This window comes from Artibeus jamaicensis, unplaced genomic scaffold (assembly GCF_021234435.1).
Source record: "Artibeus jamaicensis isolate MK-2021 breed Jamaican fruit bat unplaced genomic scaffold, CSHL_Jam_final contig_1998, whole genome shotgun sequence".
Classification (NCBI taxonomy): Eukaryota; Metazoa; Chordata; class Mammalia; order Chiroptera; family Phyllostomidae; genus Artibeus; species Artibeus jamaicensis.
The window spans coordinates 15,356,988-15,384,350 of NW_026521407.1; the positions used below are offsets into that span (position 1 = coordinate 15,356,988).

Genomic DNA, 27,363 nt, shown 5'->3' on the forward strand with positions numbered 1-27,363 from the left:
TTAGGACTATTCTATTAAAAAAAGAAAATATAGTTAACTACTCAAAAGGAACTGCAAAGCAAGGTTTACAAATCAGTTTGTACAGTCAGACTGTAAGATGTAGGTACAAAATCGTCCTTTTCTGAGGATTAGCCAGTATTAACTTTTAAATGTGAAAAGAAATGTGTTTGATTGCTTGCTGCTTTGGTCCAGACCTCACTGACATCAGGTGACGGGCACAGAAGTCTGGAAACACGTGGGAGGGCACGGGGGAGGGGTGCTGAGCTTTACCAGGGGGTAGGTGATGATGAAGGCCACCCAGCCGATGAGCAGGAAGGTGCTCAGGATGATGGTGGCTATGTCCTTGAGCACGGAGTCCATGGGGGCCTCGGGCTTGGCGGGGGCGTGAGCGAACTCTTCTTCCTCCACATCCTGAGAGATGGTGGTGGGCGCATTCTCCGAATTCTGATCAACCAGGTGGATGACCTTTTTATGGGAGAGAGTGGTGACATCACTGTGAAATTTCTAGCAAGACATAAACAAGCAGGTCAAGAGAAGCACTGACCACTCACGAGGAGCGACCGGACTGGAAGACATGCTGACTCCTCTCAGCCCACCCAACGAGCGCAAGGCCGATGGTCGCTGTCTTTTTCTAAGCGATCGCCTTGCGATGGATTACTGCTGTGATGTTACTTTTACCCCAAAACAGTTTTTACAGCAGTGCATTTGAAAGTGCTTTCGGATCCTATTTTCTTTCAAAAATCTTTCACTGGAGGCGAAAACGCCCTCCTCTGATGGCAGATTTAATAGTTGGGGAAACTCTGAAACCGTCCACGACAAAGTCTGGGGAAAAGATTGGCAGTCCATTTGGAAATGCCGTTCCCCACAAAAAAGGAAAATCACACACACATGTGGGGCTAGGAAGTCGGAAAGCAGCTTTCTTACGTTGCCTGAAATGCTCAGTTCAACTCCAAAACCAAAAGCACTTGGTTCAAGCAGTCCACTGTTTTTGTTTTTGAAAAGCATCAGAACCCTTTGTTAAATGACATTTTATTTAGAAGCCCCAAATTACGTCGGATAAAAGCAGGGCTTCTGTCCAAGCTCCTTGGAATCAGGACTTCAAGAATAGTTTAGAGAAATGCGCTGAGTGACCTCCTGCTCCAGGTGCGCATGACCATTTGCCAGATTAACACACCGCCCTCGGCGGGCCTGGGGCCTGGCCTCCCCCCACGCTCACACCTCTCGCCCCCCCACCCCCAGACTTCTGCTCACAGTGTCCCTTGCCCCCTCCCTCCGAGTGTGGGGGTGTGGCAGGCAGCTGAGGCGTGTTTGCTGTACACGTGACCACAGACAACACTCATTTAGTTATACTGTTGCTCAAGTGTATTCGCTGAAAAGTTACATCTTATTACCACATAAATGCACCTCAGAGTATTGTAATGAACCTTTAGGAAACCATCTTTAAGACTGGACAACTAAATATGAAAAATCCCAACTGTGGCTACCTCTGGGTGCCAGATTAAGGATGATGTCTGATTTTCTTCTCTACACTTTTATTTTCTAAGTGTAAGTCACAAATGTGTTTAACTTTAATAAGATCAAAGTCAGGTCGAGATTTCATGGCATCGACGCTACCCAAGACCCCTGTTTGAGGACTCACGGTACCTTCCCGACCTGGCTGCCTCCAGAGACAAGGGGCGGCACAGACCGGCTGCTCTGGAACCTTACACTCGGACGTGATTTTCTTCTCCCTTCTCTCTGGGTATAATCTAAATCTCTACAGTGAATTGGGGGTGATCGTGGTCCCCGTATCGACCAGCCACTCTCATCTTCCTCTGACTCTGCCCGTAGCCCAGGCCCCTTCCCAGTCACCGGGCCCCGTGACAGGGCTGCAGGAGCTGCCGAGTCCACATGGCCTCGGACCCCCACCCCACTGACCTGCTCCAACCCTGTCTGCAGACGCAGTCTCTGGCCTCCTCCACCTGCTCTGTGCCCCAGAAAGCTGCCCCACATGTGCAGAGCAATGGTCTCCCTCTGGTGTGGAACCAGCTGCTCTCTGGTTTCTGACTAAGACGTCATAGAGATGAAGGGAGGAGAAGGAGGTCAAGTTCGATGGGGCTGCTGCATAGCCTTGGTGGAAGTTCCAGGCTCCTGGTGTGGGCACCCTTTCCACTCCCTCCCTGCCTGCTTCGGGTCAAGCTAGTAAGAGAACCCCTGTGTGAGCAGTCCCTCTCTTAACACCCCCCCTCAAATCATCCTACAACGGGTGTCAGAGGACCCTGACTGGCACACGCTGTCTCCCAGGGCTGCAGGAGGGCAGCGCAGGTCACAGCCTCACAGCAGCTACCACCTGGGCCTCACGCTGCCCGCACTGCCTTCCACAGGTGCCCTGGGTCCTGCCAGGTCCTGCCAGGTCCCACCTCCACCAGACCAAGCGGAATAGAACTCCAGGTCTCCTACTTCCTCTGTCTTCGCCCTGCCAAGGGTTGTTCAGGTTTGGTAACATGGTTCTTGTCTCAGATCTGGTCCGCTCTGTCTCCTCAGCCCCACACCTGGACACACCAGGGTCAGCCCCCCCTGCAGGTCACTACCTCCGTTCTCCCCTCCAGCGCCCTCTGCCTCCCTCCCACCATTCCGTCTACGGCCTTTCCTCTGGCTTTTGCTAACTGCCATCTCCTTCTTCCCCACTGGTCCTTAACCATGTGGGGTTCGCCATGGACTCCCTGCCTGCCTCTTCCCTCCTCAATAGACTGCAAACTCCAAGGCGAGGCCAAGGCCTTATCCCCCGACACCCGACATGACGAGCTGGAAACAGTTCTCCTCCCCGCTCACTTCCTCAAAGCTCTTTTTCTCTGAGTCCGCAGGAATGACATTTTCCCGGTGTCTGGGCAGATTGTTGGGGAACCTCTCCAGCATCTTGGTAGACGCAGACAGCGGGGTTTCGTGGTGCCCTAGGAGAGAAACAAAACCGTTCAGGAGGACGGCGTCCCAGGTGGGGAAGCACTCCACGGCAGTTGCCCCCCACCGAGGGTCCGCAGCGCAAACACGTTTCTAAGGGGAGAGGACGTGAGAGGCAGTGACCAGAAAATTCTCATCAAGGCAGAAATTTTGTTACTCAGTGGCACGTGCACAGCACCCTGAACCTCACAGTGAGGAGCGAGAAGTCTCCTTGTCAGGGGAGGAATCAGGACGGCGGGGATTCGTTCCAGAGTAAGACTGGGTGCGGAATTCCCAGCCTGGGTTGTCCGCTGCTGGCTGACGCACTGTGCAGCTTGGTTAGAGTTGAAGCAGTTCTGCCCCCGCCCCTTGCCCTGGTCACGTCACTCCAGGAAGAGCGTCGACTTCCCGTCTGGGTTTTAGATCCCTCAGGGGGAGCTCTCTCCGTCATCTAATGTGAGCCTCCCTCCCGGAGAGCCGAGTGATTCATGAGAGAGCGACGGGGGTCACGGTGCTCTCGGCGTTCATTCACTGTCCTCCACACACTATTTCATGACTGCCTAGCATTTATTACACATTTATTGAGCACCTGCTGTGTGCAAATGACCAAAAGAGAGACGAGGTTGAATAAAATAAGAAACTGGGATTTGACGCAGCTCGATAATCTGTTCAGCGCTACAGTTAAATGACTCCGCACACCACCCAAAAGAGCCAGTCGGCCGCTCTCGCTGGGCTGCGGGCACCCTGGCACACGTTCCTGTTTGTCTCTCCCTGAGATCCGATCTCACTGCGGACTTCCTGCTAACCCCCCCAACCATCAAAAGGTTAGCACAGATCACCAGGATACAAACAAACAAGAGCTCGTCCAAGCTACGTACATATCTTGGTCTGGAAAAACCCTCTTTAGGTCCCTATCTTTGGGTCAGTTCTCCATCGACGACACAGCACTGCTCTCTAAGGGAAGCCTGATTCGGTTTTGAACCGCCACTAGTTTGGTCTTGTTGACCGAAGAAGTTGAGACATGTGTTGCTGGGGAGCTTCAGACCTCTGACTCCGACTGGCTGGTGGGAACCAGGGAGCTGACTGCGGGTACCTCTGGGCACCTGTGATGCTAACAGAAGACCTCCACTCTGACAGAAATCAAGTTGTGCCTCCCACACGCCACCGTGGGCTGCGGTGTCCCGCCTGCTCCCACCCCCAATGCCTGCTCTCGGTGCTCCAGGTCCTGCCCCTCTGGTAGGGCACCTACCAACAGACTGCGATGGAAGGGATGGACCCGAATTCCCCTTCCTCTTGTAGTTCTTCCTATAACCAGTTCTTCTTATGAAGGCCCGTAGCTGGGCCTTTAGTAACATCAGGCTTCGCATTCTGAAGGACTATGCTACAGACAGAATCGTAAGATCCCGAAATAGTTTTACACAGACAGTCCCTGGGTTTAGTGATTTATCTATCGTCCTCAATTATGTCCAGATTCCGGAGCAAGAGCACAGGCCCTGCCCTGGACCTTCAGAACTGGGATTCCCCAGGGATCTCGAGTGCCTAACTGACAAAGCTCCCGGGTAAAACAGCACCGCAAGTTAGGGCCGCTCTGGCTGAGTGACTCATTTTATTTTCAAGATTAATGTGATGTGAGGAGATCCTTCATTTCTTCTATAAAAAAAAACACATCAAAGAACATACACAGTTCAACATGAGAGCATAGCCTTTGACCCATGGCCCCAGTCTACACAAAGACTATCAAGTAGTTTCATGGCCTTATTTAAAACTGGCTAGGCTTTGGCCCTGGCTGGTGTGGCTCAGTGGATTGAGCACCGGTCTGCAAACCAAAAGGTGTCTGGTTCGATTCCTACGCAGGGCACATGCCTGGGTTGCAGGCCAGGTCCCCAGTTAGGGGCGTGTGAGAGGCAACCAACTGATGTATCGCTCACACACTGATGTTCCTCTCCTTCTCATTCTCCCTCCCTTCCCCTCTCTCTAAAAGTAAATAAATAAAATCTTAAAAAAGAAATGGCTAGGCTTTGGAGTTTCTCAAAAGGACCTTCAGAGCTGCGGGATGCTTTCCTAATTACTCTGTACTTTGTTGAGTTTTTCAGTCTTCTTAGTTGGGCAACTTCTTTTCCACTTTAAAAGGATATCATTTTGCAACTGAGCCAGGAAGATTTTCCCCCCACATTTTTTGTAGTCTTGTAGTCTGACACCTTTCCTTAGTTGCCAAAAATTTATGTCACTTCTTAACCATTAGCATGTGGTCTACATCCCCCTTAACTGGTACATAAAACTAAGTAGCCGTCATTTTTTTCCTTACTGTGGGCCCATTCGCATGTTTTCCAAACTACTTCTGTTCAAAAAAAAAAAAAAAAAGTGGAATTCTTTTGTCATCTTCTTTGCCCATTATTTAAACAAAAAAATAGTAACTAGAAGAAAATGGCTGTAAGGACCCACGGCGAACACAGGAGACAAGCCCTGGCCAGCACAAAGAAAACGACCAGGGCCCCAGCACACCCGCTCTGCCCCGCCCGGTCCCCCGCGAGGCAGATCCAACCCCCAAGGCCCCACCCTCCGCTGCACACCACTTTCCCAGCGCCCGGCTCTGCCCCCTCTCTGCCCAGGGACCAGTCAGTGCAGCACAGCAAGAGGTAAAATGATGAGGAGAAACCTCACTAGCCCCTGTACCCTCTGTCACCCCCACCTCCCTCCTGCCCACCCCACCCCCTGGGGCTGCATCCCCACCTCTCACCACCTCTGGGGCTGGGAGGCAGCAGAATTGGGGGTGGCTGCAGGAAGTTGGGACACTTGCCAGAGACGCATCCCTCTCACCTCTGCCTTCACTGGTCACACTCACTGCCTTTGGGTGTCATCGCAATTTCTTATCTCGCTGGCTGACAGGGCTTCCATTCCAACCCCAGGGACATTGGAGAGGGCAACAAAAGCAGAAGAGAGGGAAGAGGCCCCCCCCCACAGGATTTCTGCCGTGGCTCCCTGACCCAGGCCCAACCTCTAACTCTTCACCACCCTCCATGCTACTGGTCTTCAACCCTCCCTTCCTCCTCCCTCTCCCACGCCAACACCAACTCCAAGTGAATTCTTCCGCGGACACGGCTCCAGTTTCCACAACTATAAATGGAAGTAACGAGGGACGTTACTTCACGGGGTAACCCAGAAAAACAGGGAAATGTACCCTGAAAGGCTCAGTGCCTGGGACACAACCCACACTCGATGTGTCCGATACTTGCGCAAAGTCTCCGTTACAGTCGGGTGTCACGTAACCACGTTTTGGGCATCGATGGACCGCACACACGACGATGGTCCTAACAGAGTGTAACGGAGCTGAAGAATGTCTGTCACCTAGCGACTCCCCCACCCTGCCACGGCACAACACGTCACTCAGCAGCCTGCGGCGGTGCCGGGTCAACAAGCCAGGGTCCACTGCGCTGCCAGCCGGATAAGCGCGTAGCACGTACAACTACGTTCCGTATACTTAATAATGAACGTCCACGTTACTGGTTTATGTATTCACCACACTGTGCTCTTTATTATTACCTTAGAGAGCTTTCTCCTCACACGAGCACATTCCCCGCGGAGCAGTGTGCCCTGTTATGCCGGCAGCATCTCGAGTTCTCGTGTTTCCTGTGTCTCTTGTTGCTTCACTTTCTCTCATGCTCGATTTAACCTCGTGTGTTGCGGGCAGTGACAGGCCGCACCGCAGGGCCTAGGGGTGTCAGAGGCTGTAGCACCTGGGTTTGTGTAAGTGAGCCCTGGGCGGTTTGCAAAATGACAAAATCGCTACTGATGCACTGCCCGTGTCCCCATTGTTAAGCAACACATGACTGTACTTAGGACTTGAGTGTTGGAACGTTAGTGATTTTCGAGAACTGACCTGGCAACACAAGTCCCCGGTGTATTTATTTCCCTTGGGGGTAAAAACGTTCAAGGTCTGAAAGACTAACTAGGACATGAACTGAGCACAACACTGTAAACTGTAACTAGCAAGGCCAGCTTTGCCCACCAGGGGGCAGCACGTGACCTTAAGTAAAGGGGAAACCCACTCACCAATCAGAAGCCAGTAGTTCCTCAGGTAGTTGAGCTTGTTCTTTCCTTTGAGCCCAGGGTTAAACTTCAGGTCCGTGCTGGGTGTGATCACACACTCCCCTTTGTCCCCAATGGTGACACCATCTGTCTGGGGACCTTCCAGCAAAGGAAGGGTGCTGCCTCGGGGCTGTGGAGACAGAACTGAAGTGAGGCCTATGGGCAAGCCCTTGCAGGTGAGCAGAAGAACATCCCTGTGACTGTCCTGAGTACCTAAGGGACTGTCATACTTCTAGGTGGGGCCAGTCCAGGAGAGTCAGAGCAAGACGCAAAGGCTGCAGGACTCGGCAGGAGAGGCTCCTCACTCAAGATGTGACAGTGCTGAGCTGAGCTGATGTCTTTAATGTGAACCGCTTCTCAAATCCTTTAGTTTGGAAGAATACCCAGATTAAGGAATTGTGTGTGTGTGTCTAATTCCAAGTGGCTACTGTGAGAAGCAGGGTAAATGAAGGGAAATGCCAGGGCATCCGTCAATCTACAACCAGTGCACCTGACCAGGAGGCGGTGAGCTCCAGCCATGAGCCAGCTGCTGGCTCGGACGCTGCTGACCTCAACTGACGCAGGCACTGCCCTATTCACGGGAGCAGCTGACCAACTCGACTCACTGGGAAGACAAGAGATGCCAACCAAACGGCTCAAACGCTGTTAAGGACCAAATGAGTAGCCAAGATCATAAGGCTTCGAGTGTCCAGAGATGGTGCACTAGAGAAATGCTGGCAAGAGCCGAGGAGGCCTGGATAGGTCACAAAAGGATGAAAAGGATCTGAGCAGAGAAAAGGAAGGAGGGAGAGGGCTGGAAGGATGAGGCACAGCCTGGATGAAGGCTAAGGGAGATGAACACAGAACTTCCGAAATCAGGGCGAAGAGGCACCTGGTTGGAGCTGGCAGTGTGGTGGAAGGGCACCGTGGGACTGGGTGGAGAAGGACTGGGAACACCAGCCTGGGCGGTTTAAACTTGAACACAAAAGCAAATGGGTGTGGCCAGGGCTGCTCTTTTCATGCGGCATTCCACGAAAGTCGAAGGAGGTATGTGTAGGGATTGTTTTTGAGGATCTAAGATCCATGTCTTGCATTCTTAACCAATGTGCAAAGAGAAATGTTTATCTATGAGTCAAAGTCACTCTTCTGGAAAATGGAACAGGAGCAACTGTGAGCCTCCCCACCCCCAGTAGAGGACTTACCACCACAGCGACACCCTCGTGGACCATCGAGGGGGAGGCGTAGAGGCTAGTTGAGTATTTCCCAACATACAGGGTGGGCCTAGGAGAAAAACAGATGCACACATCTCACAGTCCTTTAAATTCTAGGCTTTTTGGAGAGAAGAATCACAGCCCCAAATACCATCCCAGAACACCCCGATAAACTCCTAAACACTCTGGGGGGTGAAGGCAAGGGTCCTGTCCTGGCAGCCGGGAGAACTGGGCTGCAGGCCCCAGCTGTTACACACAGCCTTGGTTTCCTCATCTGCACACGGCAGGGCTGTACCTGGCCTTCCCCACCACGGCCTGCAGAAAGGCCCACGTGCAACAACTGTGTGCGAGCGACCGAATGCTTGTAATTCCTGCAAAGCCTCTAAGATGGCCCAGACCAGCACAAGTTGACAACTGAGCGGACACCTGCATCACCAGCATCCTGTCTTGTGGTTCATAAGAAGTCTAGAGAGTCTACAGAACCCCTAAGAAACAGCCAACTGCGCCGATCTGAATGCCTAAAGCCTAAGACCGTACAAAAACATTCCGAACTGGGTGAGACTTCCAGTCCCCTGCAGCGAGGTCTGGTCCTGTCTGGGCCGAGAAGGGGGGTGTGGTTTGGCTTTGTCTGTGGTGTCAGACCCTCTGGTTACTGCTGCCAACAGCCAGTTGGAGGATGGTTGTCTACTCAATTCTGGAAACCTTTCTCAACACACACCATGCATTTGAATGGTGGTGTATAATTTAGAGAACACATTCACCCATGTTATCCTATTTGATCTTCTCCAACAGCTCTCGAAAGTGGGAAACTGAGGCTCAGCAAGACTGAGTGACCTATGAACAGGTGGGAATGGAGAGCGCAAGCCCACCAAGTCTTAGATACACACCTCGTAACGCTGGTTTCCTGTTTTTTTAAGTGAATGTAACTTACAGGGAAAGTTTAGAAAATACACAAAGTTGAAAAATAAATACATCTCTTATATTCCCACCACCTGCGATAAAAATTGTACCATGAATACTGGCTATCTCTTTCCTAACCCCACCCATCATTTAATTTATTTAATATTCAATAATTCTGAAGCATCTAAGGGAGCCTCCAGTTCTTACATTCTTGGGCATCTGAATGAGCCAGTCTTGGCTCTTTACATTCCTCACAACTGCAGGGGCACTTGCTGAGCCCTGGCCCCCAATGTATGGTGTTTCGTGCTGCAGTAGGACCGGAAGGTCAGGGTCACAGCAGCCCTCTTCCACCCCGAGCTCCCTGACTCACGTCAGCTTGCTCTTGGCCTCCGTCTCCTTGGGGAAGGGGTACTTCCACTTGGTGATGCGCCCCACCTCCCCGGACATGAAGGTCAGGTAGCGCAGGGTCTCCACCGCCACGTTGACGTGCACCACCTTCCGCAGGCCCTCCCGCTGCCAGACATAAAAGGCCACCACGGGGGACGCATAGTTCTGGATCCACAGGACGTCACCTGATTCGCTGTCCACAGTCACCACCAGCCCGTCGCCATTGGACACAAAGTGGGACATCTCTGCACAGATCAGACAAAGCCATGCTGCGTGTCACCCCATCTTACAACCACATCCTCTTGCTTCCTGGCCAGTTGCAGCCACCCAGCCAGAGGGGACGAGCCTTCTGGAACATTCTCAAACCTCCCCCATTTCCAGTGAACTTCCTCAGGCTCTACATCCACACACTGACAGCTGCCTGGCTGACAAACTAAGACAGGATCACTCTCTGAAAGGCGATTTACTTGGTGATGTTCTTTACATTCCATTCAATGAGAGAGAGAAGAGTGAGGGGAAGGAGCCCACGGAGATGCCTTTGACAGCAATGTCGTCAAACCTATCAATCAAGCTCAAAGTCGGAGCTGACCCCAGAGGGGATTTCTGTCAGACTTCCAGATACCAGTGTTAGGTTGGAAACATTGGTTTTTGGCTTCCATTTGAGTCAGGGAAATGTTTGCTAGAGGAATAACTAGAGGATGAGCCACATTTGGGCAGAGTTATTAATGTCACAACTGGATGTTTAATTCTGCTTCCCATGGGCTTCTAGAAAATTCCTTCTGTGACACAGAGGGACTCAGCAGAGTGCATCCTCCCTTCTCTCAGGCTACACTGGCCACCATCTGACCTGGGCTTCCCTCCACGCCCCTCACCAGGACCCTACCCTCAACACTGGCCGTTGAAGGGTAAGGTCCGTGGAAAGCCCGGAACCTGGTGACTAAGGGTGTCTTAAAACAAAATCCAGTCTTTCTTCTGGGGCCACCCTCTCCTCGCGGACCCCAAGTGCCACCCAGCCTGGCAGAGCCCCGGGAGCACTTACTGTAGTCTACGTCGTCCTCGGGCAGGGCGGCCGCGTAGTCAAAGTAGGTGGCATTCCACCGGAGCTCTCGGGTCTTGGTGTCGTACATGGTGATGGTGTATTCTGGAGAACACACACAGCCCGTTACTCGGGGTGGGGGGGTGGGGCGCAGCACCCACTGAGGTGCTCACCGTATCTAAACCACGACAGACAGAGCCACCCTCAACTGCCTGTGAAAAAAGTCCACGCCATCCATGTGGAAAGGCCACGAGGAAAACTGAGGTCCCAGACACATGAGTGAACCCTCATTGTGCCCCTCTCATGACTCGCAGACCCATGAGCACTGTCACGGTGTTGTTTTATGTCGCCTCAGTCTTGGGGTAGTTTATTACACAGCAATAGAGAGATGATATTAGAAACTGGTGCCTGAAAGTGGGCAGGTGCCACAACAAACACCTAAAACATGAGGCATCAGTGGGACCAGGTAGCAGATGGTGGCCGAAAGGTCCACGTGGAGACTCAAAGAGCAGCAAGAGCCTGCTGCTAGAAGCTGGAAAGGGGTGGCCCAGGTTACGTAGTGGGGACACCACTGGTGAGACGACTGCTGGCAGTGACTTAGGAAATAAAAAGAAAGTATTGAATGGACTAGTGGCTCTGGCTAAAGAGATCTTTAGGCAAAGTGCCGAATGGTTTCTCTTAACTGCACGTGATAAAATGCAGGATGGATAAACTGAAGAAATAACTCCATTTTCAAGCTAAATAGAGAGGAAATAGAGAGGATTCAGGACTGACATTCCAGCTGAAAAAGATTCTCAATGTAAAAAATGGCCATAGGGCCACGATGAAATCAAGGGTGAGGCAGTAAGACCCTTCTTTGAGACCTGGGGAAGATTTAAGGGGGTATTCACAGACCCTCTGGTGGGTACGAGGGCTCTAAGAGCTCTCAGAGTGGTGTCCATAGCACGAAGCAGAGAGCTTTGTGGGTATGGCTTTATCTGATAGAACAGACTATACTCTCACACATGCGAAGTCCACAGAGTTTTAAAAGGAGTAATATCGGCATGGACTAAAGAACCAGAGACAGTCAAAACAAAAAAAAAAAAAGAAAGAAAAACCAACAAAGGCCTCTAACCCCCAACTTTCAATGGCCAAGAAACAGATGAAGAAAAGCTGTCAAACGCTAATCGTTTCTTACGGAATTCTCAGAGGGCAGGACCAAGAGCTGCTAAAAACCACGTATCAGGGAACCAACCCCAGAGGGCAAGGCTGGGCCCTCACCAAGGAATCGTCCTGCCTTCAGAGCAGGCGCACTGAGAACATCCTGGCTGGACCCCAGAACCACTAAGGACCAGTGACTTCTCATGCCTCCCGTTGCTCCCCTGGCCGTGGGGAGGTCTGATCGCTGCAGCTGTCCTGCCGTCTCAGCTCTGGGTGGGCCTCGCCCACCTCCCGACCTCATGGAGATGACAAGATGCTGGAGTTTGAGGCTGATGCTGTGACTGGACTTCAGGAGTATATCTGAGTACAGTTTGCATGTGGGAGGGGCATAAACTATCACAGCTGGGGGGAGGCCTGAAAAGATCACCACCACCATCCCCAGTCCTGTGTGTGTCAGTCTTCCCATCGGAGGCTGAGTCTATCTCCCCACAGCCCCTGATCCCGGGCTGGCCTTGCTTTGACCAACAGCCTGCAGTGGACCTGAGGTTCCAGAGCTTCTGTGCCCAGGCCTCAGAAGCATGGTAACATCCACACTTACTTAAGGGGGGATACCCAGCTGTCATGAAAGAAGTCCAAGCTCTCTGTACAGAGCTGAACCAAGTCCCAGACGGCTGAGCAAGCCCAGCCTACAGCACGTGGAGTGGAGGCGTCCGTGCCTGTTGAGCTGTCCCTGGATTTCTGACCCACGGAATCCGCAGCAATGAAGTGTTGGTGTTTGAAGCCAATAAGCTAGGGTGGTTTGTTATGCAGCAACAGATAATGAAACAAAGAGACTTTCCCCTCGAAACAGGAGAGCCCAGCCAGCTGCTACAGGGCCGCAGACAGGTCTCCCTCATTCCTAGAAAACGCACTGCTGTCCACAGCACCCGAAGGAAGGTTCCGTCTTTTTAAAGTTTTGGCTACTTGAATGTTCAGACTTAAATTGAACGCTCGATGGTAATGATTTCCTTCTAGGTTTGGGGTATAATTTTCTCCTTCTAAATGTTTTACTGTTTCCCCTTTGAGCTCTATGTTAACTGTCTACTCCAACATTTGTATGGAGTACCAGTAGCTGTCGGGCGCTGCACACCTGTAATGAAGGAATAAGGCAGATCCCTGCAGCGAAAGGGCTCAGTACCCGCCCGCTCACTCTCTCGCTCCAACGTCCGAGCACCGAGCACCTGCTACGTGTCGGACAGGGGCCGCTGTGGAGACACAGCAGGGGAGCAAAGCCAAGTCCTGCCCTCGGGAAGCGGATGGTGCAGTAGGGGAGGCAGAAAATCGGCCATACGATTTCAAAACACATAGTGACAGGTATTAAGGAGACAAGAGTCGGGGTTGGCAGGGCAGGGGGAGTAATGGGGGGAAATGGGGACAGCTGTAATCGAACAATAAAAAAAGTCTAAAAATAGAAAATAAAACAAAGCAACAAGATGACAAGGCTGAAAAGAAAGGTGATAGAATATGGTGTGGTGAGGAGGGTGCTGTTGACGTTTCCAAGGGCCAGTGACGAGCGGTGAGACAGCCATCGTAAGGGACCCACACGGCATGTGTCCCGAGGCGGGAACAGCTGCTGTCCTGGGTGGGGACGGGAGCTGAGGTGAGGAACAGGCTTCACAGAGAGGGTGACTTTCGAGCAACGATGTGCAGAGAACATTGGCCAGACAGGCAAAAACCTGCATCCCTGGTAGACAGGGACCCCTATCCCAGGGACCCCTATCCCAAGTTTTTCAAAATAGCACTTTGTAGAGCTGCAGGCAGTTCATCTTGATTGGGAAATGTTGACATGAGGGAAACACAGTGAGGGAGGGGGCGAAAGAGGTAGCAGCTGCGTTCCTGGGGCGTGTGTACTGCGGACTGTAACCCCAGGCAGTGGGGAGCCCCGGTGGGTCTTAGAAAGGGGCACCATGGGGTAAAATCTGTGTTGGACAAACCACCTCTGGCCACCGTCTCGAGAATGAAGCCCAGAGACAGACCCATGGAGAGGCTACTGCTCGTCCTTTCTGAAAACAGGCAGGTTTGTACACAACAAAAGGGTCCTTCTTACCTGTTCGCCCAAGATACAGAAGAGAGGTCGAAGGGCAGAGACTATCTGCAAAGGTCGACGACAAAGTCTGCTGCTTCTCTCCGGTCAGAAGGTCGATGACATACCAAATGTCCTGCTTTTTACCTGAAACGTCACCAGGACACACTGTGGTTTACACTTGTCCTGTATGGAAAAAGTGTCACTGCCAAACCAGCAGCCCAAGATGTCCTCTGTGCTGAGGGTCCAGCCTGAAATTCTCACAATGCTGCAGGTGTCGCCCTGCTCTGAGGGTGACAAAGGAAATGGCAATGTGGAGATAATGAGGTTTCTTGGGCCACCAGGTCTAACGATAACTTAATAACCTAATCATGTATGGAAATTTCTCCAAACCTAGTAGCTCCTAGATTGCATTGCTTTGATTAGTGGCCTTAAATATTACAAGCCTGGCCGGTAAAAGGCAGTCCTTGTCCCATCGACTAAGATCCACATAAATACAGAAATGTTCCCAGGGGTCATCTCTCTGGTCACCTTCATGCATATATCTCAACATCCCTACTAATGAGCTCATTTGCAAAGAGAATCTACAGTTATTGTTTATAACTCAAATTAGCTGGTGCCTGTGACTGGGCAGTGCAGCTGGTTGCAACCTGGTGCTAAGGAGGCCAAAGTTTTCTCATTCCTCTAACCCCTTCCTGGCCAGTAAAAGTTATTCCCCTGGCCATAGGCTACACCTCTCACTGTGGTCGGCTGACTAGAAGGTAAGAACAGGCGGACGGCACAACCGAATAACACTTGGGAAAACTCAGAACGGTGTATCTACGGCATGTACACGAGAGCATCATGGGAGCCGTGAGACCATAGCAGAGGCCTCCCACCTGCAGGCCCGCAGGCTCACCGTGATGTGTGCCATTTCCGCTTCATGAGGCGTGGCCTCTGGTCACTCGGATCTGCCTGACTTATCAGCCCAGGTCTCCTACGTCAGTGAATTCTTGGAAACCGAGTACTGAGATGCCAGGAAGGGCACAGGGCACTCGAATGCGCCAAAGCTACGCTTAGCTCTGACAGATGTATCACACAAGCCCACATGTGTGATACTTGTCCATGGACTGCAACTTCCTGTTCTCTGCAACGAATCTGAACAGCAGAAAGTCTATAAGTGAAAACAGCGCCGAATGGCTGTGAGCACGACCTCTTTCCATCCGACATGGCATTACTTTGAGGACCATTACAGTCTCCATAACCCACCTACCACTTTAATGGATGGATTGACTGGGCAACTGCCACACTTGAACATGCGCCATGGACTCACTTAAGAGGGCACCACACAAACGCGATAGACCCACAATGCCCTGCATGCACCATAAATGGTGACTCACTGGGAAAACCTGGAAGACCGTATGGAAAACAGTGACAGGGACGGTCAGAAGGTGCTCAGAGGGGCCTGGGGCCTGGCCCAGAGGCGAGAAAGCCTGGGCTGAGCACTGCCTCCAATTTCCTAGGCTGCAGGGGGGTGGGGAGGAGGGGGAGGGAGGTCTTCATTCTGAAGGTGTGGAAAGAAGCCGGAGCCCAGGGTCCCTACAAAAACCTAAGGTTCGGCCTGCACCTGACGCCCAGAAATATACCCACAGCTCCCGAGGCACCAACAGGCAGTAAGCACTTTCAGTTCCTCCAGAAACTGGTGTATAAACACAGGATATTATTACTACTAGGATTTCAACATAAATACAGCTCTCCTTTGTGTTACAAATGCATTTTTATTGACATTTTGGCAGCAACACGGTAAAAGGAAAGCAGGTGATTTGATGCTTTGAAAGATGTGACCCCTGCAGGTATGAAGGCAGCTTATCTAGGCGAGATGTTAAGTGCAGGTTCTACCCAATGTTCTGATAGCAGGAAATACTAAGAAAGCCCGATAATTAACAGGCAGGAGCCTGGCTTCCCTTTCTTGGCTCAGACTATTGTGTTCACTTAAAATTTCATCCAGTTTCTCCTTGGTATGTTGCAATCTCTAAATCGCAGGGGTAGGTCAACACAGCAGCTGAAAGCTTGTTAAATGAGTAACCATGTTAATGGTGTCAAGTCTGGTCCCAAGTCGGGGGAACCCTTTCTTAACTGTTCAGTGATCCTGGCGTGAAAAAGCCCAACCGAGGCAAGAAAGACCTTTCCCAGAAGGGCCCGTGGGGAGGGGCCGCACGCCTCTGTCTCAGAGACGCCACTTGCCCAGATTTTGGGGCCCATTTCCAAAGAGCTCCCAGTTACAGGGCGGAAAACAGGAGCTCTTACCCATGTAGAGGATCCCATCTGAACTCCGGCATGGGGATGCCTGAACCAACTCCGGAATGGTAAAGGGAAGTTTCTTTAAAGAAAAAAAGGAAAAAATAAGTTAACCAGGTCTTATGCAATTACTACAACTTTATGACACAATCTGGTTCTGTTACCCAATTCTGCTAAAAAGAGGGAAGCACTGTTGATGGGAGACAGGAGTTTTCCTAACTGGAAACCAAGCAGAAGGGGTGCCCCAGGCTTCCAGACCCTTTTGGGACAGGTCCTCGGACCCCAGGCCCCTGGCACAGCAAGCACTGGCTCCTTTTTATTCCACAGGCCCTCAAAGTGTCTTTTCCAGAGCCCTTCTGGGGATGACACAAACCTTTTCTGAAAAGACTTACACAAATATGGACAGTTACACAATCTTTGAAATTCTAATGGGGGGCGGGAAAAACTCTCCAGTTTTGGAAAATTGACCCAGAGCCAGCTAGACTGAGTAGAATATCAAGGTTTTTCTGAGCAAGAGTGAGCCACAACACAATCCTGACAGAAGCAATGGTAGCGCCCAGCTGCAGCTTCGAGAAAAAACAGTCCCCATTATGTGGGCAACATAGGAGTCTGAGGTGGAAAAGAGGTCTCGGTGTTTCCTTCAATAAATAATTCTCTACTGAAAAGCAGAAGAAAATCGGACCTTTGGTATTAAAAGGAAGTTATGGTAGATGCCAGGAAAAGAAACTCAAAGGGATCCAGGTGTTTCCAGTGCATTTCATGAAACGGATTCTGCTGAGCCTACAGCTGACATCTGACGAGCCCTGCTGGTGAAGGTTTGTTTCAGCAGACGTTATTTTTGGAGCGTTCTGTGTTCCTGAAACTGTTCTAGAGATACCTGCTGCTACTACACTGCCTTTTGCTCTACGGGAGAGAAGATTTCTCCCTTGCTTCAGTCAAGAGAACTTGAAATAATTCATCATTTGGATTTTCCCATCACCCCGACATTTAAGCTGAGTCTTAGAAAAGCAAAAAATGCCCCAGAGAAGTTGTAATGACTGGGCTTCTGCCAGACGTTTCTGAGAATCAGAAAGTCAGCGCTAGGCTTCCAGCCTGGAGTCCTGGTGGCATCTGCAGAGCCTCCTGGTTCAGGGCTCGGGCTGGAAACACATTGTGCCTGGAAGCCGCTAAACCGCAGTGCTGGTCAGAGCATCCTTGGGAAGTTGCAGAGCTTTTCAAGCCCCACGTGCAACACTCGAAGCTTTGGCCTTGGGCACGTTCCCTCACCTCCACAGGCACGCTGCCCACTCCTCCAACATGGGGCAACACCGGCAGCCTGTGTCTGGCTCACAGAGTGCTTCAGAAATGGAGGTGCTAGTGGCATGGGGAGAAACGTTGAAGGTGGAATGCACACACCTCTACACAAGACTTGCCCTTCTCCCCGCTGTTTCAGTCACAGGTATTCATCAAATAACGTTAAAATACCCAAACTGGAGCTCCCAAGCCAGTAACAGTCCAGACCATGTGTCCTCAACCTTAGCTGCACATCAGAGGCTTTTTAAACCTTCCACAGAAGCAGAACTTACACATGGAAAGCTCACGAAAGTGTACACTCGGTTACATTTTGCAACGTGAGCGCACCCGTGTAACCAGCACCCAGGTGAAACGGGACGAAACGGGACCTTGACAGCGCTCGGAGAGCCCCTTCTTGCCCTCTCTTCCAATGGTGACACCCCAGGGTAATCACTATCCCAACTTTAAAACATCACAGACTAGTGTTTCCTGTCTTTGAGCCTTTGTAGAAACGAATCATTCACTGTGTAGACTTGTCATTTTTGTCCAGCATCATTTTGGCAAGATTCACCTGTGTCGCCGCAGACTATTCCCACTGGTGTAGACTATTAAAGTGTAAACAATTCTGTAATTCGTGGATCCTGTCGACAATCGATGCCATTTATTTGGGCAGTTTTCACTTCTTGGTTATTATATATAGCACCGCAGTACATGAGGGCACCTGTCGTTTGGTGAGCACGTACATGCCTTGCAGTTGGGCATGCACCCTGAGAGGGGGGGTTACGGGGTCACCAGGCTGGCGCAGACACCGCCAAGCAGTTCGCCAACCTGGCGGCGCCCACCCACACTTCTACCACAGCACAGAGAGTTCTGCTTGCTCCCAGCCTCCTCCTCACACCTGTTTTCTTTCCCCGTGTTTCTCATTAGCCCTTCCAGCGAGTGGGCAGTAGCAGGACACTGTGGTTCTTATTTACATTTCCCTAGTGACTGATGAAGCTGAGCTCCTTTTCATGTGTTTAGTGACCATTTGGATATCCACTATTTCCACTTTTCTACCGGGTCGTCTGTCTTTCAAAAATAATCCATAAGAGTTGGTTATACGGGGTGGGGCGAAAGCAGGTTTATAGTTGCGGGTAAGCGAAACACAGTTTATTCTTGTATTATTATTTATTAACTATTGTATAGCTTTCCATACAAGCAACTACAAGGCTGCTTTTGCCCCACCCTGTGTGCTCTGAATATGAGGACCTCGTTAGACACGGTACTGTGAACACATCACAGCCTGCCTCTCTCGTGTCTCTGAAAGACAAAGACTTCCTAATTTGAATACAACTCAATATACTGATTTTTTTCCTTTATAGTTAGCATGGGGTGTTTTTGTTTTGATTTGGGTTTTTTGTATCCTACTTATGAAATCTTAACCTACTCTGAGGTCACGAAGACGTTCTGCTACTTTTTTCCTTAAAGCCTTGTTTCATGTTTCGTGTTCAGACGTGCAGTCCGTCTGGGACAGAGCTCCGCATGTCTGGCGGGAGGTGGGAGGCAAGGTTTTCCCCCTTGCGGGTCTCCCTGCGGACCCAAAGCATTTGTGGACAAGACCGGCTTCCCCACGGCGACACCCTGCGGTGTCGCCTTTGTCGCAGTCAGGTGCTCGCATGTGGGACCTGTTTCTAAATTCTCTCACCTGGGGAGTTTTTAAAAATCCTGATGCCCACGTTGATTAAATGGAGACTTCCGAAATTGGTACCTACACTCAGTGTTTCTTTGGAGCGCTCCAGGTTATTACCATGTGTGGCCAAGGTGGGGAACCATCTAGATTCTCAAATGGAGGTGAGACTATAACACGCCCTGCACGGGGCGTCTGCAGGGGGATGGGCAGCTTTTCAAACAACACCCCCCGCCCTGCCACCACCAGCACCAATTTGAGAATCACTAGTGTGAGTGAACCCTGTGGCTGAGGGCAGTATTACACCTCTCCGGGGTGCTGGCTGGGCCGTCCGAACCTGCTGGGCTCGATCGATGTTTCTGCACTCCGGCTGCCATTTCAAAGCTCAGCTCGGAGGCCGTGAAAGGACACTGATGCCCAGGCCCCACTCCAGACCCCCTGAATCAGAATCCCCCCAAAATGTCTTTCATGTTCTCAAGTGATCTCAGTGTGCAGGATTGGAGGGTCGCTGGTCCAGAACTCGGGAGGACACTCACCGTCAGGCCTTCGTTATTCTTGCCCCCAAGTGTGTAGAGGCTGCCGTCATTGGGGTCTGGGAGGAAGGCAGGCCTGGAAATGAAGCAGTGAGTGTCAGTGAGAAGTTACGGCCCAGGGCGCGGAACACACTGTCACAGCCGGGACTGGGGGAGAGGGGAACCGGGTGGGGCGTGGTGTATATGAGCCGATTCCACCCACTGCTTTTTCATTCTAGCACAAACTATCCCTTTGGGGGTGAATACTGCACCTGAGTAGAAAAAAACAACCTGCACAAGAAAAATCGCAAAACATCAAAGAAGCCTACGTCATTGGGCGAAAGCCGTCTGGATGAGGATGAAATAGGCGAGAAGAACCTGGCGAGTCTGCTTTTCAGCTTCCAAGTCAATTGTGTACACAACTGCAACAACTAATACTAGCACGGCATGGTACATAAACAGGTAAACTAATCTACCTTTAGTGTTCAACAAACATTGATTTTTAAACTGGAGGCAATAAAAGCAGACTTTGAAAGCCTGACATCAGAAAGAACCTGCCAAGGACACGGATAAAAGTCTCTCCACCGGCAGCTCCCCCTGCAGCAGGTGTGAGGTGGTCTGTGGTCAAGTTAACCTGCTAAAGACTACACCTGGTCTCTCGGAAACCCCTGGAGGAGTCTCTTCTCTGCTCAGGATGGACTGTCTTTGGAGGCTCTTACAGGTGCCACCCAGCTTTTATTCCAGCACACGCACCCCAGCAGCAGGTCAGGTTGTATGTTCTCTGTGGTTAACACCTGTGCAGGGAGAGCTCTAAACCCTCAGGCCTTCCTTTGGAAGCTTAAAACTCAACTTTAAAAACTCAACTTAAGTTCCATCTCAAATAAGCCTTTTTAATACCACTGCCTCCCTCCCCCATAATGCTGCCGACCCCCCACCTAAAGGGCCGACTGCCCTCTCCCTGACGCAGGCTTCCGGTGCGGCACCTGTGAGACTTCCTGTGTCTCCATCATTCCCATTCTACCTTTAACGTATGCCTATGTACTCTCAGCAACCAGCCTCACAAACACTGAATAATTCAGAAAACGGATTCAAGGGAAGTGCTGAAGCAAATGGATAAACTTACTCTTCCACGTGTGTTGGGACCTGCAGAACTGGATCTGCGTGAAAGAACAAGAAAGGCATCATCAGACAGACTCCAAAACATCCAGATTCCTAGAGAGTTCCCAGGACCCACTCCCAAGTTGTTCCAGTAACTTAAACTGACCTACACAAGATAACGTGCGTGAAGGCACCTTAGAAAACACGCACACAAAGGCGCAGGTGTGTGCTCTTACGATCGTCACTGAGACTGGAGAGAGAACTGACAGCAAAATGGGACCACTGTCAGGAAACATGCCGGACTGGGGGACGGACAGGGGAGGAAGGACAGTCAGAACCCACAGTGGACGGTGGGTCACAGAGTCACTCCCTGACACATCCACCCTTGGGGGCAGCAATATGGCAATCTTAGAGCCTCTGAGTGTTCATTCTCCTGACTCTATAAGGTCTAGTATAAAAATGACAAACCTAGAAAATGTTTTCTCTACAAAGATGCTCACAGTAACATTACAAATGACCCAACTTCAGGAACATGGTTAAATTATGAAATGTCCACTTGGAAGAAAATTAGGGCTCCTAAACGTGCTTATAAAGTTTTAAAACATACACAAATTTTCAGACTATTATGTTTAGGAGAAGAGATAACATTGTACACAGACTATTAGTGCAGCTGAGGGGAAAATCTTCAAAGTTCATAGAAAACTATACACAGAGGCAAAGAATGCTAATTGTGAGCTATCTCTGTTGGAAATGTAAGTGACTTCCCCCAACTTTCCTCTATTTCCCCAAATTTCTGCAAAAGTAGGTGTTACTTTTTAAATTGGGAAAAGAGTTTTCTCTCAAAGTCAGTGTTACATTTGCAGTTGTGAAAATGGCAGAATTCCTCCTCCCCCACGTTCTCCTGGGCACAGATCTGGAGGACACGCCTGGCCCCTTGGGGTGGACAGTGGGGCTGAGAGGCCACTGACAGCGCAGTGCTGCGACAGAGCTGGAACCCACAGGCATGAGATGGCACAGTGATGAGGTATTTCTAGCGATCAAAAACCCCATGGGTAGCCCTGGGCGGTGTGGCTCAGCTGGCTGGTGCATTGTCCCGTAGACCGGAAGGTTGTGGGTTCAATCCCCTGTGTATATGAGAAGGCAGCCAATTGATGTATCTCTCTCACATTGATGTTTCTCTCTCGTTCTCCCACCCCCTTCCTCTCTCTCTAAGAGCAATGAAAAAGTATCCCCTGGGGAGGTAACAGAATTTAGAACCCCCATGGGCTGCAGAGCCAGTACACCCACAACCTCAAAGCCAGGATGAGGACAGCAGATACTGCGGCACGGTTCTGGACACAGAGCTCCAGGCTCCGCTGCTCTGCCAACGGTGACAGGCAGCTCATTCTCCCAGTCAGCTGGGACTGCCAGACAAAGAAAGCTCTTGCAAGCCTTATCTTTTGTTGACTTTGCTTTACAAGTGCAGCCCCTCCGTGAAGGCAGACGGTGTTCACAACAACAGAAGCACACACCACAGGTGGTCTGTGGGCAACACACACAATTCATTAAAGCCGAAACATTCTAGGAACCAGGGAACACTTCCAGTCAGTAAGCATATGTTCGTCGCTCCCATTAATCAGCTCTCGGTACAGGCTCACAAACAGACTGATGCAAGAGACAGGAAATCAGGGCACCCAGCACTGCCCCCCCCCCCCCCCAAACAGTCCAGGTGCCGCTGCAGCCCTGCGGCCAGGAAAAGTGGGAAGGCCCGGCCCCACAGCAAGCACGGCGGTGCAGCGGGCGTCTCCGAGGTTCGCTGCGGACGAGGACAACACTGCCGCATTCTAGCAAGTCACCAAAACAAGACATGGAGTCCAACAGGATCCCCCCTCCTGTCGGTCAGCCTATCTTTCAGGTACAGCGCTTGTGCACTTTCAGGGACTCGTCTCCAGGTGCAGATTTTCCTGGTTTTTAGAGCTTATCTACGGGTCACCTGACACTGAGGCCTCAGGTCCCCAAGTGCCCTGCACCAAAACAGTTCCAGGCCGTCACCTGCAGGAGCCAGGAACAGGTAGCGGCGGGACAACAGCACTGGGGTTTGAGAACCACGCTGCTTTTCTAGGCTCAGGAGGAGACGGTCTCCACTAGGAGCACCTTCTGGCCACTTCAGCGTTCCCATCCACGTGGTAAAATAGGGTCCCTTCTGAAATAAGCACCCACAGAACTCTAGGCCAGGTAACGGCACCACTGTTACGACAGCTCTCCCAGAAGGCAAGCAAGTGTCTGACTTCTTTTTTTTAAAAAACCATTTGAATTTGAGATCTGCTTTAAATTGCCAGAGGGAAAAAACTGTAGGGAGGAATGGATAACATGAAAAAAAAATGGCCGCCTGTCGACAACTGTTTAAGGATGAAAGTGATAATGGGGTGGTCATCTGACTGTTCTCTCCACATATGCTTGAAATTTTCCATAATATAAAAGGTTAAAGATAAAAATGTTGGGAAAGCCAGCAAAATAAAAGCAAAAAGCATCATCTGAAAACACGCAGTGAGAGCCCAACACGAAAGGGTGGTTGTTCTTGATTTAATAATAGGAACTGGTATCAGGCAAGAGTCTTGCTTAAAAAAAAAAAAAAAAAGGTTCAGCCATGAGAAAAGAAACCTGGCCTAACTATAAGAATATAAACAAATACTGCTACAAAATAAGCCACTCTATCTATTCGGAGGCTGATAAGGAGAAAAGCTGTTTTACTTTCAGAAAGGAAAAACAAGGGGTTACTTTACATGTATAAAAACAGGTGTTACTCCAGCTGAAGGTAAGGATGTCAGGTAAAGGTAAAAATATCAGGAGAGGAGAAAATGGCTGAACAGCTGCCATTTGTGATCAGTTTCCCGGATTAACCCCATGAGAAAGGAACCTGCTCAGTGCTGCCCTGGGAGCAGCCGCGGTGCTCGACTCGACTCCCCCGGCAGGTCAGGCCGACAACGGACAGGCTTTACACTCAGGGAAACCCGGTGAGATCACGGGACACTCGTTGTGGCTCCTGCTTTGTGCGAATCAATTCCTCCCTTTTTACTTGAGACAGAAATGACTCAAGATAGATATTCACCTCTTCCCTTAGTCTAAGTTCATGAGGGTAAAACTTTAAACATTTTTATCTGCAAAAGAAGCGCTGGCCTCCTTGTACTCCTCAAATACTGCCAAGCGTGCCCCTGCCTCAGGGCCTTTGCATTCGCTGTTTCCTCTGCTTAGGTCTCTGAGCAAATGTCACCATCTCAGAGAGGTCTTCCTTGACCACCCCCCACCTGCCAGAATTCCTTGCTTAATTTCCTGCTTAATTTTTCCTTTTCCTGCTTAATTTTTCTCCGTGACACTTACCACCTCTGAAGCATAGTATAGTTTATTTTATTTAATGTCTAACTCTAGCCACTATAAACGTTGTAAGGGCTGGGATTCATCTTTTCTTGTCTGCTATATCCCAAAAATCTAGAACAGTGCCTGGCACGTAGGAGATGCTCAATATTTCTGTTAGTTTCCTTCCTATTTCTATTCCTGCCCTGCATGGATTACTTCTAATGATCCAGCAGCTAGACTCTGTCAACACTCAACCCAGAGTCTACCCAGCAACCCCACTCCCTCCACCCAGGCTCTGAGCACTGCTGAAGAAAAGGCTGCAGTGCTTTTCTTCAAAAAGAAAAGTCTCAGAGACACCATTATACATCTTTGGCCAGCCAGCTGGGCCCCCTGTCACAGGAGAGACGTTTCTCCACTCCCTGGTGGTTTGACCCTCACAGCTGGTGTTTCAGACCTTCACTCCTGGCCTCATGGCCCCCTTCTCTCCACTCACAACTCAGCCTCCTGTGGCACAGGGGGTCAGAGTGAACCCTCTGAAACTTCCTGCCCTTCGCCCTCCAACTGTGCCCAACTCTACCACTCTTGCCTTCACACGTCTAAAAAGGACAATGGCTTCGCCTTCAGATTCATAGATATTCCACACTCATCTATCTAAGCCTGCAAGCGGTACCCTGTGTCCAAGGACCTCCGAGTCCTCTTGGCCGGCTAACTCCTTCCCCTCTGCCCACTGACACACCAAACCTCTGGGCTTCCCTTCCCTCTTTTGCCTGCGCTCTCCTCTCTCTCATGGGTCCACTTTACATGTACAGTTTGGTGAGTCTTAAAAAATGAACACTTGCCTACAAACATCCTCACAATCAAGATATAGATCATTCCCACCCCCCTGAACATTTCTCACACCCCTTTGGATGCCAAATCCCTGACCTTACCCATGCAACCACGAAGAGATTCACTGCATTTGATCTAAAACTTCACAAATGGAATTCACACAGCCGGGTCTCTCTTGCGTCTGGTTCCTTTCTTTTGTTTTGTTTAGTTTGGGCAGAAGAGTGCTCCACTGCATGGACAGACCACAATTTATCTGTTGATGAACACGGGGGTATTTCTAGTTTTTGACTGGAAAAATGTGAATCGAACTGCTACAAACATTTGTGTGCTAGTCTTTGTTTGGACCTACATTTTCTTTTCTGTTGGGAAAATACCTAGGAGTAGAATGGCTAAGCCAGGCTGTTTACATTGGCCTCAACAGGAAACTTCCAACCAGTTCTCCAAGGCGGTTGTGCTACTTTACCTCTCCACCAGCAACGCACAAGTTACCCACGCTTTTAGCCATGTTGATTTCCGGGCCCTTCCCCAGGGAGCTGCTTCTATGGGTAGGCTTGCGTTTCTCACACATGTGAGGCAATTCTGATCTGAGCCATCCTAGAAACCACTGCTCTGGATCCCCCGTTTTACCTTCCTGCCCTCTGTGCCTTTCTCCACTCACTGCCCTCTGGCCCTCACCCCCAGAATAAGGTTAAAACTGCCACTGTCCAGTTTCAGTGACCAGATCAAACAAACACTTGCAAGTCCTTCTCATTCAGTCTCCACACGGCATCTGACAACATTCTCCTTGGAGAAGGAGAATTGGACCGGGTTCTGGGGCTCAGAACCCAGTCCAATTTCCAGCTGCTTATGGGGTATCTCAGCCCCCCGATGTCACACCTGCCCCCCAAACCTGCTCCTCCTCTACAGTCACCCCCCAATAAGCTGGCCAGCCCCACTTCCACACAGTCACGCAGTCCAGAAACCCAGAGTTATCCTAGACTCTCTTGTTCTTAATTCTAGCCCTCTCCCATTCAGTTAGGTTCCGAGTTTTGTAAGATTAGGCGTATTGACATTCCTCAAAATCTAAGCCCTCCTTCACCACTTCTCACTGGGTCTGCACCGCAGTCTCCTAATCGGCTCCGGTCTTGGACCTCTGCCCTCAGACGTGCGCCCCGCCCACTCCTGCTGGGGCTTGACAAAGGCCAATCTGTTCACGTCTCCCCTCCACATAAATCCTACAGTGGTTCCCAAACTGTCTTGGTTCGCGGCACCCATCAGTGTCTCAGCAATTTCTTCAGAGGGCCTGAGGCCTCAAGAAATACCTACTGGTTCCATGTATTAAGCAGTTAGCTCCAAACAACTTTAGGGCCTAGCAACTTAAAAGCCACATGAAAAGAGTAATGCATGCAAGTTGAAAGAAAAACATCTATTTCATTCTTAACCATAATTACTTACTAATGGGATGAGTGTAATCGTTGGGTGATGCACATACTCCAAATCTCGCGATCAGATTAGACACCACCACCCTCCTTACCGCTCCACACTGATGTTCACGTGGCATTTGAGTTTATCACGGTGACTGCAGAGACTCAGCTTGACAAAGAAACATCACTGAAAGGACAAGCAGCCCCATCTCACGTTGAAACCATAAGCTACCTGGAGCAGGGTGCCTGGCAGTTGTGGAGCGCTGCTGTGTTTCTGAAAAATTTAAAACAAGCTGCAGGATCTCTCTGAGTTCCTGGTGGCACTGGGCCCCTCGGCATGGTTTGGGAGCCACAGATGTAAACGTTCAAGGCTCTGCGCAGCTGGGGCCCAATCAATCCTTCTCCACGATTAACTTCCCGTCACCTCTCTTCCCCACGCTGCCCCCATGCTTTCGTGTTGGTGTCTGTGCTCACTGTTACCTGTCCCACCTCCATTAGTCTAAATCCGGGTTGCCCTTCAGGGTCGGTTCTAATGCTGCCTCATCCAGGAAACCGGAAACCGGCCACCCACTGCACTTGGTACGTTCCCATGATGCACTCTCCACATTTCTCAAGGTACTTAATTGTATGCGGCCTCTCAGGTTCTCAAATATTTGGGGACTAGACTGAATTTTAGGCACTTGGACTATCAGGGGCCATCTATTTTGTTTATTGTGAGAGTCTACACAGAAAAGTACATGAAGCTGATTACACACAGTTTAATGAATAATCAGAGTGAACTGAGTGACTGCTGCCCAGGTTCTGCACCCCTCACAAGTAGCAGACAATGCTGTCTGCGGAATGAAAGACATTCAATAGTGTATGCAGACTACGGTTATTCAAATGAGCTTTTCTTTCTTTTTTTTTTTTTAATCAAAAGGACTTTTCCACATAGAGACCTACATGACAAACGCTAAAGAGAGCTGCCCAGGTTTGTTCACTCACATTTAAAAATTATTTTAATTTATGGGGAAAAATGATACGGCCTTTAAAAACAGATCCTCACCTAAGGACAGGTTTATAGATTTTAGAGAGAGAGGAAGGGGAAGCAGAGAGGGAGAGAAGCATCCATCAGTTGCCTCCCCGTAGGTGCCTTGACTGGGGAAGGAACCCACAACCTAGGTATGTGCCCTGACGGAGGATCAAACTGACAGTCTTTTGGTGCACAGGCTGAGCCTCCAACCGGGTGAGCCACCTGGCCAGGGGTCAGACAAAACT

At 50.4% G+C, this 27,363-nt stretch overlaps 1 protein-coding gene across 1 annotated transcript in view; it reads right to left on the reverse strand.

Annotated features, from left to right (window-relative positions):
- Positions 1-27,363, reverse strand: part of ERN1 (endoplasmic reticulum to nucleus signaling 1) — a 75,286-nt gene that overhangs the window by 12,285 nt on the left and 35,638 nt on the right. The window contains exons 3-12 of the mRNA XM_053655319.1: positions 20,568-20,601; positions 19,469-19,541; positions 16,004-16,076; positions 13,742-13,864; positions 10,519-10,620; positions 9,463-9,724; positions 8,184-8,262; positions 6,967-7,132; positions 2,812-2,930; positions 271-465 (exon numbers count right to left, since the gene is read on the reverse strand). Of these exons, the coding sequence (XP_053511294.1) occupies positions 271-465; positions 2,812-2,930; positions 6,967-7,132; positions 8,184-8,262; positions 9,463-9,724; positions 10,519-10,620; positions 13,742-13,864; positions 16,004-16,076; positions 19,469-19,541; positions 20,568-20,601 (1,226 nt within the window). The remainder of the gene's footprint in view (positions 1-270; positions 466-2,811; positions 2,931-6,966; positions 7,133-8,183; positions 8,263-9,462; positions 9,725-10,518; positions 10,621-13,741; positions 13,865-16,003; positions 16,077-19,468; positions 19,542-20,567; positions 20,602-27,363) is intronic.